This window comes from Rhinolophus hipposideros, assembly GCF_964194185.1.
Source record: "Rhinolophus hipposideros genome assembly, chromosome: 14".
Taxonomy (NCBI): Eukaryota; Metazoa; Chordata; class Mammalia; order Chiroptera; family Rhinolophidae; genus Rhinolophus; species Rhinolophus hipposideros.
In genome coordinates, this window is record NC_138060.1 from 32,696,137 (window position 1) to 32,712,600 (window position 16,464).

At 38.0% G+C, this 16,464-nt stretch overlaps 1 protein-coding gene across 7 annotated transcripts in view; it reads right to left on the reverse strand.

The window, feature by feature from the left end:
• The window catches only part of PPP2R3A (protein phosphatase 2 regulatory subunit B''alpha), a 140,315-nt gene that overhangs the window by 84,405 nt on the left and 39,446 nt on the right, over positions 1-16,464 (reverse strand). For 6 of the 7 annotated variants that reach the window (XM_081071559.1, XM_081071556.1, XM_081071560.1 and 3 more), the window contains one exon: positions 2,398-2,661. In XM_081071559.1, coding sequence (XP_080927685.1) covers positions 2,398-2,661 — 264 coding nt within the window. Of the gene's footprint in view, positions 1-2,397; positions 2,662-6,219; positions 6,699-16,464 lie in introns of those variants that run through there. The other variant, XM_081071561.1, reaches the window with a different exon arrangement.

Here is a 16,464-nt window from a genome sequence, read left to right on the forward strand (position 1 = left end):
GTTTACCTTGCTACCTGAACTGACAATTCAGGTGTAAGAGCAGTGAAGACCAATGCTTGGCACCCATGAATGAAATTTAGGGCTACCATCAAGTACAGTTCAGACCAGTGAATCGAACATGTACATGCACACTGTCTATTGTGCCACACGATTAGGTATAAACAGTAACTTGTTATGTACATGACTTACTATAGCTAATAAAACCGTTTTCTGTTTAAACTTCTTACGTCGTTAGCTTCAACACTGGCCTTTTCCAATGATGACACAGACGTTAATCCTCACTGTCTGCAAATAGCACTCTACCCTAGCCCTCCCTTGACCACCTGTGGAGTCCTAAGGCTGTCTGTTCTCCCCTCACTCCATCTGCTGAGTGCCAGAGGGCCACTGAACGTGGAGCAGCGCAGGACTACCATGATAGGGGGTGGGAGGGCAGGGGGGCAGAAAGGCCAGGAAAACAGGCTCCTCTGTCAAGGGCTGGGAATATTCAGAGGAGCAAGGTTGACCCAGAGGACCCGAATTCAAGACAATGTAGGCTGTAGGTCTCTGACAGTGAGGTACTCATCACTGGCATTGGCTCTCCAGACGTGAGCCCAGCACAGCACCAGGAACTACCATGTCCCTTAATCTGGACAGTTTCTCCCTGTCTGCCTGCCTGTTTCTCATACTAATAGTTGCCATGTTAGAAAGAGTCCATTCGGCATTTATGCAGTTAACATGTTATCTCCAGATGCAGATTTCGTTCATGCTAAATTCCACCTTTTAGATTTAGATTCATAGTTCCAGCCCATTCAAATAATTTACCATCTTGGTTCATACAACAGCCATTTCTCAAAGCTTTGGGTAAAAAACGTCAATGTCCTGAAAGACATTGTAATTTATTTGGGGGAATATTAATTGAAAGTTCGCAAACAGTATGTTAGCATATGCTCAGGGGAGATAACCTATGGTAGAAACAGTACGGTTCTAGGTGTCAGAGGATTTGTCTCCTGACATGTACTAGTTCTGTGACTTCAGGTAAGTACGTGTGCGACTTCAGTTTCCTCATATGTAAAACAGAGTGGAAACAGGTGACCTCTTATTTCTAGAAGGAAAGAGTTTTCATTAGAAACATCTAAGAGATCAATAAGCAAGTTCTAAGATGGGGAGAGAAAAAAGGGGGAATAAAAGAAAGAATTCCTTTTCATTTCCCTTAAAATCACTCTACAAATTATTTAAGTCATAACCAATGTTCTGAGGTTAGAGGTAGGAAAGAGGATAGGGCATGACTGGAGTAGGCACTCAGGGGCTTCTCCAAAGACACGATGGCAGCTAAGTGACGTGGGGGTTGGCAGGAGAGGAGAGCCCCAAGAGCCCCAATGTAGAGGTGTGCCTGTGGGAGGGCAAAGGGGTTAGGCTCCCACAGGCAGCAGTAGTTGGCTTGTATCCTCAAGATCAGTCGTTTTCAAAAGTTTAAATATTACTCCTATTACTCCTCAAAGCAGGGGAACATTCCAGTGGAAGTGGGCAGAAGGTCTCGGGAGTGCCCACTTGGTCTCCTACCCGCCCACATGCAGCCCTGAGCCTACTACACCTGTTTCTTGAAGCACAGCCTGAAATCACTGCTCAGTCCTGAGGTATGAGCTGACTCGTCAATATTCACGCATGATAAAAATAAAACCCAAACAAAAGAAAGCACTGCTATGGGTGGTAGGAGTCTCTGAATGGTGCTGAGCTGGGCAATGGCATGATGAAACAGAATGCGATGGTCATGCTCAGTATTAACTGTTCTCAGAGGAGCCTGGAGGTGTCGAATCCAGTTACTGAATATTTTACAGTAGTCTTGGCATTAGGAGCTAAGATCTTAAATTAGAAGCAGTTGGATATATTGGAAAGTATCAAAGACTTGCTTCTTAGTGGAAAATCCATTTATTTCTGATTAGAATTACAATGTTCAGCTGGCCTAATGGTTTCTTGTCTGGCTTCAGGACAAAGAGTTATGATTATTGGGTAAGAGCAATAACAAAAAAAGATTTGTATTCAACATAAGGAAAATTTTTCTAACAAGTAAGGCTATATTTAATGATGGGACAGGCTGCTTGGCAAGGTAATGAGCTTCCTGTCACTGAAAGCATTCAAGCAGAGAATGAATTTATGTGCTGGTGATGTCATAGATGGAATTCATGTATTAAATGGGAAGCTGGACTAGAAGACGACTAAGGTTTTCTTTCAAACTTAAGAGTTCCATGAAATAGGACCATAGCTAAAGATATATCAGGATCAAGTAAATTTTTTCAACGTGACAAAAAAAACCACACAAAAAAAATGTATGCATGCTTAAAAACAGAGAACAAAGAGGCAGTGAAGAGATTGGGATTGCTAGAGAATGGGAGATTATATATTATTTAGTAGCTATATTACCTTTGCAATCTTTCCCATTTCATAAATATCTGCTTTCTGATCTTCAATATCCATGAAAGCAGTCTCAATCCTGCTCAGGGTCTGTTCATGGTTACTGCAGGCATCGGGGAGTCCTTCAGGAAAGTAGAACCGTGGAATGTTTATGGACAACGGTGCGTTCACATTATTCACATGAGGAGAAGGGGAGAGAGGCTGGGGAGTACTTGGAAAGGAGGCTGGAGGTGGAAGTGGTGTTCCAGGTTTCTTTTCTGGTTTATTTTGAATCTGGAAGGAAAAAGTGATTAGGAGACACATCAAGTATAAACAGTATATAGTTCTTGAAAGTGCTCACCAGTAATAGGAAGTTGGGTATAAATACAAGAAACCACAATTAGAGAGAGTAGAGATCAAGAGCTCACTCTAAAAGGGCTGCAAGCATGCTTCTAGGGAATGCCTCTCCATACTAAATAAACAAACACATGAATCATCTGTCGATACCCGAGTTTACATAAATTTATGCTTAAAAATCCTATAGCACATTTTCCCCATCAATTATATGTCAGACACTTAAAAGCCGTATCAGCTGACATACTACAGATCTTGAGGTGTGTTCTTAATCTGTTGGAATTGGAGTGGTAAATTCTTGGTCTCTCTGTGCTTTCCTACCTCTCCCTTCAATAGGCAGATAGAATGAATTTTTAAATATGTATTGGGGGGAGTGTCCTTTCACCTTCTCTAGTTTGACTTTGTCTAGGTAGAATCACTGTCAGTCCCTGATGCAGAGAAAACCTTTGTTAAGAAAATTAAGGCATTTTCGTTCTGGAATGTCTTCAACCAGACTGACTGACTTGCCCCTAGGGGCATGCCATTTTTCCCCAGATACAAATTTCTCTCATTTTTGGTATACCCTAATAGGCAAGCATCATAGTCATTAATTTCATCACAGCCAAATTTCCTTCACACCTTTTGACTAATTTATAGTTTATACCATTTCTTTTTTCCAAAAAGGATTTGATGTGGTGTACTATAAAGAAGACATAAGAAAGGACAGTATAAAAAGGGGAAAAGGGGTAATGGGGAGATTAAAATTATCCATGATTTAAGGAAAGCTGAGGGGAGGTACACTAACATTCAGGCAGAAGTGTATTTTACCAATAAAGACTAAATTTAGTTTTGAGATTCCTATAAGAAAAAGGAAAAAGGATTCCATGAAGATTTTCAGAGTTTTAATTTCTACTCTTAATTTTGACCAAATTATCTATCAAGACTTATGACCATGGCACTGTATTAGGTGCTATAAGTATGAATATGACTGTCAACGAGCTAGATTTAAATTCACTGTGAATATAAAGTATTACTCGAGTGTTCTTCCTTAAATTATCCTAATGCCATCCCTAAAGTTTGAACGATAATTTATCTGGTAAGTAGATCTGAATATATTTCCTTTTGACATATACACTTATAACATGATCTTTAGAGTCATGATAAAAATCTTAGCTATCTTTGAAAAACTTGAGTATTATAGGAAGATAAGCTTCATTCACATAAATATGTGATGAATATGATTTAATCTCCTACTTTTGTTATACATGGTCCATTTTTCATGTTAATATCTGACATTAATACAGAGTGGAGCTGGCTCATATATTAATACTGCTGGGGGTATGAAGGCCAGCTAGCCACACCAAACCTTTGCTGCAGCATCAGGATGTCACCCATATAAAGCAACAGTCAAGAAAGAAATGGCATCGAGGGAAGGGATACCAGTGAAATATGAAAAACTTGACAGAAAACAGCAATGGCTTCCTAGCTCTGTGACCTCAGAGAAGTGACTTAACCTTTTAGAATTCCATAACATAATAGATTATAATCCCTATTTCTTGGAAGGTTGTTGTGAGGGTTAAAGGCAATCACAGGAGTTAGGAGTAAGGAAATTACATAGGTAAAAGGTACAGAGCAGTGCTAGGTACAGAGATGTCCTTATTTAATAAAATGAGTCACAAGGCAAAGGGTTCTCAAAACATTCAACACAACCTGGCATGGTTCTTCAGATACAAAAATAAATAAAATAATCATTTATATTTATAAAGTGATTTAAAGTTTACAAACCACTTTTAACAAATTGATAATCTATTCTAAGTAAATATTTCTCTCTGGCTTAATGCTAAACCTGCAAATATTATTACACAGTCCTACGAGTCCATAACAGTACGAACTGTTCTTCAACTTCTAAAATAAGGTATAAAATAAGGTATATAATTCTTCAGGGGCTTTACGTAGGTCATTTACATTAGTGTCATTTCCTTTCTGTTATTCTACGCTAAACTAGATTTGTGAGACTACAAGTACACAATCATCAAAATTCTTTTTTAGTTTCCCCAAAATGTTTCCTATGGTGTGACATCCAGGGCAGTTAGTTATACCCATAGGATTAAGACCACTGGTGCCAGTGGGGATGAAACCCAATAGTCTAGTGAACACATGCTAGTGGAGCTTTAGAGCAAGGCCTTCATGTTAACTCTACACTTTAACTTTGACAGAAATAAGTGACATTCAGAATAACCCATGGCTGTCAAAGCTTTTACTTGAATGGAAAAACATTTGATTATATAATAGTCTACATTGCTTTCCTTTGTGTACTTCTTAACATAAAGCAATTCACTGGTAGGCAAGTATTTATTCATTCATTGGTTGACTTCATATTTAATAAAACCATTATTAATATTTAAAAGAAAAAATAAAAAGAATGCGTTTATTTTGAACTTTCAGGTGTATCAATTTACCTTCCACTGAATTCAACGAGACACATAGTTTAATTAATAAAACTGACTGTTTACAAACATTATAAAATACAGTAACAGAAACTTTGCCAGATTTATGGGCAGGTTTAGCATCTGTTCACTTTGAATAAAACTGTTTCATTCAAATCTAAGAACAGCACTAAAATAGAATTAGTTGGTTAAAACGTCTCAATCCTCCATCTCCGTCTTCCCCTACAAACACAGTATCAGTTAGTATTCATTCTGAGTAGTCTCCTTATATTATTGTCATTGTGGCGTTTCCAATATTTGAAAAAGCAACTTCATATAGTTCAACCAAATAATCTGAAATTACTCCGGGTCAGAATAACTATGAAACTCTAGTTTCTTGCCGGATTCTGGATGGCCATTATTTGCATGGCTCTTGATTTGTACTGCAGTCAGTGTTAGGCAATTTGTTTGGTGAGACACTGGCCTTAATGGTATAAGCAAGTTAGCAGGGACTCTTCACAGTAGCCGTTGCAGGCAGAAATGACACAATCTCACAGCTTGCGGAGGAAGGACAAGGTAACTGCCATCCTTCATTACATGCATACGTTGCATTACACACACACTACTGACTATGTATATAACATTAGTTCCCCCTTCAATAAAAGATCAATAGGATCAATACTTTACAAAACCATTCATTACAGGTGTATGTTAATACAAACATAGCCTATTGATTCAAAGCGCAAATAAGACTTTTAACACAGAAATTCTAGTTTCTCAAAGGTATTTCTATTAAAAATTCGAGTATTTCCCCCACTCAATTATAAAATATTTGTTGTTATTTATTGTCTCTAAAACTGGATTCCCTCTCTGCAAGTGCAAAATGTGAGTACTGTACTTCAGGTCCAGAAGGTCTATTTTTAAACCTGTTGGAATCTCTCTACAAATAGCTTTCTGCAAATAGCTGAATAGAGGACACAGATTAATTCCTTGATCTAACATCAAGTGAACTGTAAAATTATTTGTAAGTTAGCTCACTGGGTGGTTTTATTAGTAATACAAATATTTTAAAAGAAACACCCAAGTTTCAAACCTGTGTCTGCTGAAATGACTTCAGCCGCTTCTTAAACCGTGACGGGAGAACAAAATCACAGCCCCTTGCCAGGAAAGCTAACTCTCCCCTTAAATCCGGGTCCCTTCGTAGAGATGTTTCCTTGATCATCATCTTTGAAAAGTGGATGTTTACTTAGCAACTGTCCAGCACACTTCTGAAGACAGATTTAATAAGTTGTCAATCTCGTCAAGTAGAAAGGTTTTTTTCTTCTTATCTCCCAAAGAAATTAAGTTCAGGCATTGTGCTCTCCCAGCCTCCAGAGATAACAATCCATGCTTGTACTGACATGCAGCTGGTTCCCAAATACAGCCTGTGGCTCCCAATACCTGCTCATACTTTTCAATTTAGAAACACGGCCTGCAATGGGCCTGCTGCTCCTTGTAGGTAGCTTTATGTCAAATTGACCTGCACATGTTGAGAATACAGAGGCTTCTGGGAAAGGAAGCACCCACTACTCTGAGCACCAAAGTTAGAAACATTACAGTGGGCCTAAAAATAGCGACTTCTCAGATAATGCCAACTTCTTAAACTCAGAGTATGTGAGGTGTCGATCCACATAAAAGTTTCCCCTCAGACTAGAAGAAAAAGAGCATGTAAAGCGGTTTTTATTTTGCTATTTTTTAAATGAAAAAAGAACAAGCTGCTCTTCAAACTCGAAACTATTATTTTCAGAATAGTTTTTAATTTCTTATTTTAAGAAATCAAATGTCCAAAACCCTCTAAATATATCCAGTCAAAATATGGAGAAACACAAATTTTCATCCATTTTCATCCTCAAATGGTAACATATAAAGAGATTTGTGGGTCTCAGATTTAAAATCAAATCCTTTCTGCTTGTTTGCAGAAGACTTTCTTAGTCATTGAAAATACTTTTTGGAAGTGATTCTTTTAGATCTGGATAAATTTGATAATTTATTGTCAAAGTGTTAAGAAAGTGGAACAATGCAATAAGAAAGCAGCTTCAGACACATGTACGTAAGTGCAATTTGGCTACAATAAAGGTACAAAAGCTGATCAAATAGCAATGACATACTACACCTTTAATTTGTGAGACTTTTTTCTTCTTCAAGGAGCTTTAAACAAATCATCTCAGATTTTTAAAATATTCTATTATTTTATCATATATTAAACCTCTATCATACAATTATTTACAAGTACTCTCTCATGTTTAATAGACTTCAATATTTATTTTCAGTCAACCACATTGTTCAACCAACATTTATTTTCTACTTCTAAAAATATAAACCAAATATCATTACCAAATAAATCCCCAAATCAAAAACATTTTACAATTCTCTTCTATTGAACTTTTGTCTAATTTAGTGAGAATCAAATTCTTTGGTTTTCCATAACTTAAGTCAGCTTTTTTTCTTGATTTCATTTCAAGACATTCTGACAACACTTTATAATGTATACATTGGCTTATATGTTTAAACCTGTAGGTTTTTTTTTTCTCCTTTTTTAAGCTATGGAATTCTCCACTCATACAAAATCTTACCTGAAAGCTTTCAGTATGTACTATGGTTAAAAGAGGATTACAATGAAACCGCTGGTTAATGTTTCAACCTGAGCCCTTCCTTTGCCCCCCAATTTTCTCACACTGGGCTTACACGTTAACTCTGAGCTAGGTAGCTTTCCCATATTTTTTATTACACTCTTGCCTAGAATACTGTTTTCCTTCATTACTGACCTCCACATTAGAACATCAAAAAGTTTGTTATAAATGCCAATCTTTAGGCTTATGATTTGCTGCTTTTCTAATTAAAGTATACCTTAAATTGTATTCCCCACTCTTCTTTCTAACATCAACCCGCTGCTTCAGGGGGGTGACTTTTCATCCCCTTCATGAGGAAGTAGATTAGTGGTTGCTAGGGGCTAGGGGATGTGCCTGCTAATGAATATGAGTTTTTTGGGGGTGATGAAAACATTCTGGAATTACATAGTGCTTGCTGATGGTTACACACCTTGTTGAATACACTGAAACCTACTGAACTGTGTGCACTTTAAATGGGTGACTTTGTACTATGTGAATTACATCTCAATTTATAAAAGCCTTTGAGTAGTTTAAAAAGGTAGTAACTTGGAATCACAGACTTTAAAATACCATTTTAAATAAACTTTGAGAGGAAATTGATTACAAGCTAATTAATTACTCTTAAACTTTGATATCCTTCTCTTTTATGCTCTAAGTTGGTGTTTTCTCATTGTTTAATTAATAGCTTGTTTTGTGTTATTAATGTTATTTTATTCTTAAATAATGAAACACTGGAGTGGGGCAAGAAGGCCGGGTGGTGGTATCTAGTTTCATTGCTTCCGGCTTAATCCTGGAGCCTTAACTTCACTGGTTGCAGCAAAATAGGAGATTAATAAGCATTTTTGTGTCTTGCTTCAATTACCTCCAAATGACAGGAACACATTCCATGACTAATAATAGAAAGAACCCACAAATCCAGTATTTTCACCTTTCTGTGTTCCTAATACTTGAGGGTAGATGTTCTTCTAGGAGCAGGGGACAGGGAGAGATAAGTGCCTAAAATTATTAGGTAAAATTCTCGGATCTCTAGAATTTCTAGCTCCTACAGTCTGTCCTTCTTACTTTGCGTTTCTTCTTCCCTTTCTCCTTTAGGATTTATTTCAATTAGATATTAGTCATTATAGACCATAAGAATTGATTTTGGGTCTGTAAATATGTAAGACAACTGAAGTTAGAAAGAAGAGAGCATTTCTGATCCACTGACATTGCCACATTAAATGTCAACGAATATATGGTTTTAGTGCTATAGAACACCTTGTCCAGTGCCTTCCGTGCGTGCGTGTGTGTGTGTGTGTGTGTGTGTGTGTGTGTGTGATTTCTCAGTAATTTGGGGCGAGGGATGAATTCACAGGTGTCAAAAGAGGGCTGAAATTGATGGGCAAGGACTCTGGTGAACATTATGTTGCAAATATAATAACAGTTGATGGAGCTGTGCCTCTTGGAATGCCAAAGTGCCTTTTGGATGTCTTGTTTTAAAGATGGAAGAATTGTAATGTTTGTCTGCTAATGGAATGGTCTAGTAAAGGGTAAAAACTGATGGCTGCAGGAGAGAAAAGGGTCAATCCCTGAGTTGAAAGGAGAGGATGGGATCTAGAGCACAAATGCAGGGGTTGGCCTCAGACAGGGACCCAGACTGTGCAGTCATAGAAGGGAGTATGAGTACTGATACGGATAGGTGGGTAGCTAAAGGCTCCCCTGATTGCTTCAGCTTTCTGAATAAAATAGGAATCAAGGTCATTAGCTGAGGGCAAGGATGGAAGAGGAGATGTTAGGGGACAGAGAAGAGGGTATGAAAGAGTCATTTAGAGAGTGGGAAAGTGAGGGGACTAGGGAAATGTAGTAGGACCGCCAGATAATACTAAAGCCCACCGGAGGTTGGTGGTCGGGAATTTAAAGCAAGACTACTACTCAGTAGGGTTGTGTGATCTTCAGTCAAGGTCAACTGAACAAGTAAAAGCTCAGAGTAGACAGATAATGGGGAAAAGACAATGAGATGCATAGGTATTCCTTAAAGAGAAAGAATCAATTTTCAGAATTTAAACAAACAGCTAGTATGTGGAGGTACTACAATAGGGTCTGGCGGTACAATGATGAACAAAACAGCACCCTCTCCTCAAAATGCCTACAATCTACAATCAAGAGATTTCCATCCTGCAATAAGGTAAAATGATCTATACTCTTAATGGGGTTCTCCCCTCTTGCCTGGAAAGGTGATGGGACATCTTTATAACATCATAGATTTTTAGGTGTTAAGAGCTAGAAGGAATTACTAAAACTCAAATACATTCAGGTTATCTGTTACAGAATTTGTCAGCAAGAAAGATAACTTAAGATGACGGTTAGCTGTTCAACGTCTCATGAAATGGATTTTTTTTTACCTCAAAGTAACTGAGATTTCCCAGAGGGTCTCTAGAAAATCTCAAAGGATTTGTCTCTCACCTTGTAAAAGAGAGATGTTAATTAGGTTTATTTGGTATGTTAAATTACATGGGAAGAACTATCAAGTAAGTGATGATAAACTTTATGTGGATGCATGTCATTAATATAAGTGTTTTAGAAATTGTATAAAATTCCTAAAAATCTGGTATGTCCTAGTATAACATTACCAGTCATAATTCCAGTTATCTTAAAATGTGGTGTGTCACAAGCAATAACCAAATTTCCCTGTCAATTCCATTATAACAAACTTTAATCAGATCTTTAACTATGGGCATTTTTAAGTCTTTCGTCATTTATGGACAGCTCTTATTTTATACTGATGCTTTTGCAAAAGTGAGATTCACAGAAAAGACACTACAGAGTACTCTTGACCACTGACACCAACGTCAAACGTTGGGTGCGTACTTCACAACTGAAGAGGCTCTACCTGACATCTGGTCCTGTGCAAATGCCAGAAACCTCAAAATCAAATTGACTGGGAAGAGAAGTAGCTGACATTGAGGTAGACTGCTTCCTCCCAAGACGGCGGATAAAGAATGTTTCTTTCCATTCCTCCTCCCCTCTCTGACCATTCTTTTCCTAATTTCCTTGTCCTGGCTGGAAAAGATAATGCCGTTGTTCACATATCTCAGGCCTTTACAAAGAAGGATAATCCAACCTCCAACCGATTGTTTAATTTGCTAAAACGCTGGCAATCTTGTAGTTCTGTCCATTACAAACATCTCCCTGATTTCCAATGCCTCAGTTTTTCTGAAACAAGCTTGGTGACTAAACACTTCTAGGGAAGTGGAGACAGAGTTACACAAAATACATACACAAAGAGGCCCATGGCTTAAAGCATCTCCCTTATCAAGGTCATTTCTTGACTTATTTGATCCCTGCTGGTTGGTGTCATGGGGACCCTGGCTCAGGAATGCTCTTCAAGCCATGCACATCATTTTGCTGCTAGTAATTATTATTGTCTCCCTAATATACTACGTTGTCTCAAAAGCTTTAAATGCATGTGGGCAGCCACTGACCAGCAACCAGATGGTATCTTTCTGACTGGACTAACAAAAGAGAACAGAAGAATGTAACCAGCTCCAAGAATAGGCACCCCGCATCATCTCTTATGAGACCCGAAGAGGCAATGGTGACTGAGTCATGCTAAGACCGACATTTTTGATCAAACCTCTTCAGTGGTCAAGAGGATATATGAGTAAGCAAAAGTGGGAACTGTTGAAATCAATTTCTGGGCCCAAGATGGAGCCACTCTTTCCAGAGTGACACATCAGCAAAATGAAACTTAACTATTTTGTCCTTGTAAATGCTCTGCTTGGCCAGAAATGCAGTTTATTCAGTCAGCCAATCCCTAAGGCCAGGCCAATTCTGGGCCTTCTCACCATTAACAAGGCTGACTTTGGTCCCAGACCATCAGATATTTTCTATTTGTCTTTTCCTTGTTTTTTATTCTTTAGCCTATAAAAGGTCCTTGCCTTCTGCCCCATCTTAACAGATCTCCAAATGAAGAATGTTCACTTTATGAAGTATTAAATAAAGTTTGTTTGTATCACTTAAATTGTCTAATTATATTTTAACAAGTATAAATGACCTTTACCACATTGTTGAAATAGGTCCAGCTAAAATTCATACTTGCCAAAATATTGTGACATCAGTTTTACTGTTTAATCTTGAAATTAATAAAAATTTTAATTTGTACTTTTTTGTAATTCAGACAGGTTTCCCCCTTAATTAGTTGAAATTTGTGAGGTTTCACTAAACTTAAATATTATAGTATAGGCTTAAAAAAATAATCCTATTTACCTTAAACTTCTCCCCCTGTCTTCCATTTTTTCAATTGAGGTAGGAAGTAATGGAATTTTTTCCCCTGGCTTTGTTTGTACTAAAATTAAGTAAAAATAATTTTCAAGGGAGGCTAGGGTTAATCATTTTAATTTGTGAATAACAGCTAACAGGTATTGCCTCATAAGTCTAAAAACAGATAAAAAATGACTGCAATACCATCTGCTGGTGGTAATAAAAGATAGAATTAAGATATTACATGAATTATCAAAGCAGTATATTTTAAAAATTATTATATTATCTCCCATGTCAAAACATGTCCTCAGTAATTTACTCCTTTGTAATTATGAAACCCTTTGAGACCTCAGCCACATCCCCCTTTTCCTTCTCCACAAGCTGTTCTCTTATGCTTGTTCAACTCACTGTCAGGTTTTCTGCACACCTCAGCTATTCTAGAACCTATAGGGTTGTTTCCTGTCACTTAGAGGCTTTGTTAAAAAAGCATGTACTAAAAATTCATTTGCTAGCCAAAGGTGTAGATAACTTGACACGGTGATAAAGTTCATGCACAAAAAAAGGAAAAAAGGATGGAGAACGAGACATGGAATGAAAAGGAAGCTGTGCTGAGTGGAAAAGTCAGACAGGTAGTGAATGGAGAGGAAGGAGACAAAAGCCACGTAGATCAGAACCCATGATCAGAACTCGATGAAGGATTTTGAAACTTTGAGCTTATTTATTTTTCTATTTCTGTTTCTACTGGTACACTGTTTGACTGTCATTGACCATTGGTAGTTTTTTCTATTGATATTTAGTGATGTTTCCAAGATTTCCAATGCCTGTAACAAAATACCACATTGAACTTTATCAAAAGTCTGTTTAGCTGATGTACCAGCAAATAATATTGAGACCAGGAGCCAGCAAACCTTTTCTGTAAGTGGTCAGATAGTAAATATTTTGAACTTTAAGTTCTCTGTTGTAACTACTCAAACTGAGAAGGTGCACAAAAGCAGTCTAAGTCATATGTAAATGAATGGGTGTGGCTGTGTTCCAATAAAACTACAGTTGACCCTTGAAGAATGTTGGGGTTAGGGGTGCCAACCCCCTCCAGTCAAAAATCCCCATTTAACTTAGGACTTTCCAAAAACTTAATAGCCTACTGCTGACCAGAAGCCTTCCTGATAACATAAATAGTCGATTAACACATATTTTGTATGTCATATGTATCATATACGATATTCTTACAATAAAGCTAGAGAAAAGAAAATGTTAAGAAAATCATAAAATACATTTACAGTACTGTAGTACCTTTATCGATATGGTAAGTTTACATCACCTGTTTATATAATGGTCTGTTAGTACCTACATCAATATTGTTTTACATGATAAAACACTGTAGATGGCACAGGTATTACTGACACTAGACGGCAAAAACAAAAAGATAATGTGAAAAAACAAATTCATATTTATTTACAGGTATAACAATTCATGCATTGATAAAGAAGCAGCAGCAATATGATTGCTTTATGGTAGCCTAGTATAACCGTTAACGATTGCTGCACAGTAGTCTAGCCTCTACACTAATGAACGAGTCATTATAAAATTTTTATGGCATATAGTATTGTAATCATATTCATGTTACAGTATGAGAAACATTGTTACATTTCTAGAAAAACCACGTACCTGTGACGATAGGCTGATACCCAGTTATGAGAAAGAGAAGCATACTGTATGGCAATGGAATTCTTTGAAAGCAAAGTTACAAAACAATAAGAAAACTAACACATTATTCATTTTGTATTAAACATCACTGACTTACGCCAATGTCAGGACAGGCTATCCGCTTCCACACAAGTCTTGCTCACGATGTTCTACACGATGAATACTTAGGTGATGATGATGACACGAAAATGTCTCATACGTCATACAGTTACTAGATTTTCACACGAAGTCCCACGCATACACAACAGATACGTGATTAACCTTCTGACATGATTATTTACTGCCCATGAAGTGGAAGTGGATCACCATAAAGGCTTGCATCCTTGTCGGCTTCACGTTGAAGAGGCTGAGAAGTCGGGCTTGCTCTCGGGTTGCAGAGGCAGAACAGGTGGAAGTGGAGGGGGGACAGGCAGGCGGGCGCTCGGCGTAACTTTACGAAGATACGTTGTAATTTTGTCTGACTTTTAGCTTTTTCATTTCTCTAAAAATGCTTCCAAACAGTATCATCCCTTCTTCTACATCTGCTTTCGTTTCAGTGCCCATATCATAGAACGGTCCATGCCATAAAAAAAAGTCAGAAGTCTTGAATAATCGGAACCCTTCTGCCTCAGTGTCAAATGACACGTTTTCTGGCACTTTTCCTTCTACGTCTTCTTCTTCACGTTCTGGCGCTGGTTCAGAAGCACTCACCCTATCAAGTGGTCTGCTGTTAACGCTTCTGGGGCAGTGTCTCTTAACTCTTGACTGCCTCCAATACCCGTATCTTGAAACCCTTCACGCCCCACCTTTTTGCCCTATTCACAACCTCTTTCATGATTTCCTTGATGGGCTGTTGTCAATCCTGTGAAGTCATGCACAGCTGGACAGTTTTCTCCGCAGGAATGTACTGTTTGGGGCTTGATGGCTTTCACGGCCTTTTCTGTAACAATGATGGCATCTTCGATGGTGTAAGCCTTCTAGGCTCTCATGATGTTTTCTCTGTTGGGGTTCTCTTCCAGAGCACTGACAGTCGTTCCCATAGAGCACCCTGTGGGATGAGCCGAAGGGTCCTTATCACCTTGATCTAGAAGCTGACTTACAGACATTGTGTTTGGGGGCAAGGAGACCACTTCCAGGCCTTTGGTGCTGCACTCCTGGGGTTCTGGGTGAGCAGGGGCATTGTCCCAAATCAAAAGAACTTTAAAAGGCAGTCTACTGGCAAGGTACTTCTGACTGCAGGGACAAAGCATCAATGGAACCAATCTAGAAAAAGGGTTCTCATTGTCAAGGCTTCTTGCACAAAAAACTGGCGGCTAGTGTTTACCTTTTCCCTTCAAGATTCGGGGGTCAGCAGCTTTATAGATAAGGGCAGTTCATCACAAACCCGACTGCATTTGCACAAAACAACAGAGGTAGCCTATACATTCTGGCCTTAAATCCTGGTGCTCGCTCCTCTTCTTTACTGGTAAATGTCCTTTGTGGTATTTTTTTCCCCCCAGATGAGGGCACTTTTGTCTTCATTAAAAATCTATTCAGGCAGATATTCTTTCTCCTTAAAGATTTTCTTTCTTTTTCTTTTAATTAAAGTTTATTGGGGTGACAATTGTTAGTAAAGTTACATAGATTTCAAGTGTACAATTCTGTATTACGTAATCTATAAATCACATTGTGTGTTCACCACTCAGAGTCAGTTCTCCTTCTATCACCATATATTTGATCCCCTTTACCTTCATGTACCACCCCTCCCTTACCCTCTGGTAACCACTAAACTATTGTCTGTGTCTATGAATTTTTGTTTCTCATTTGTTTGTCTTATTCTTTTGTTGTTTTGATTTATATACCACATATCAGTGAAATCATATGGTTCTTGACTGTTTCTGACTTACTTCACTTAGCATAACAATCTTAAGATCCATCCATGTTGTTGCAAATGGTACTATTTCATCTTTTCTTATGGCGTTTCATCCTCAATGATTTTCTTAATGGCACCTGGTAACGTGTCTGCTGTCTCTTGGTTGGCAGAAGCTGCTTCTCCTGTTATCTGAACATTTTAAAGCCAAACCACTTTCTAAAATAATCAAACCATCCTTTGCTGGCATTAATTAAGTTCTCCAGCTTTAGATCCTTCACCTTCCTTTTGCTTTAAGTTGTCATATAATGACATCAGTTTTTCTCTAATCATATTAGTCTACAGGTATGCCTTTCTTATAGCAATCCTGCACCCACATTACAGCTGCATTTCCAATATGACATAAAAAGGTATTTCACAAAAATCGCAAGGTTTCCACTCCTGTTGGTATAGCTGCAGCGACTTCACGAATTTCCTTTTCTTTCTTTACAGTGACCCTTACGCTAGATTCATTTATCTTGAAATGATGGGCCACCACAGCTGCACATCCCAATCTACAGTACATATCAAGCAATTCAACTTTTTTGTAACGTCACGACTTTTCTCTGCTTCTTGGGAGCACTTCCAGCATTACTAGTGGTACTTCGTATGGGTCCCATGGTGTTATTCAAGGTACAGTATTGCACTGAACATGAAAAATATGCGAGAATTGTGAGAGACCATTTCTTACTGCAATACACAATTTACTGGAGAGATGAACTACTCATGTGGAAATTGGTATTACACATGGAAATTAGTATCATACGGTGTTTTAAGTAGGCACTTGCTACATTTGAGCTCACTGCAATAACAAGAGGCGGCTACAAAATTATTAGTCATACAGTATGTACTACAGTTAATTTTATGCAGTTATGATTTAATA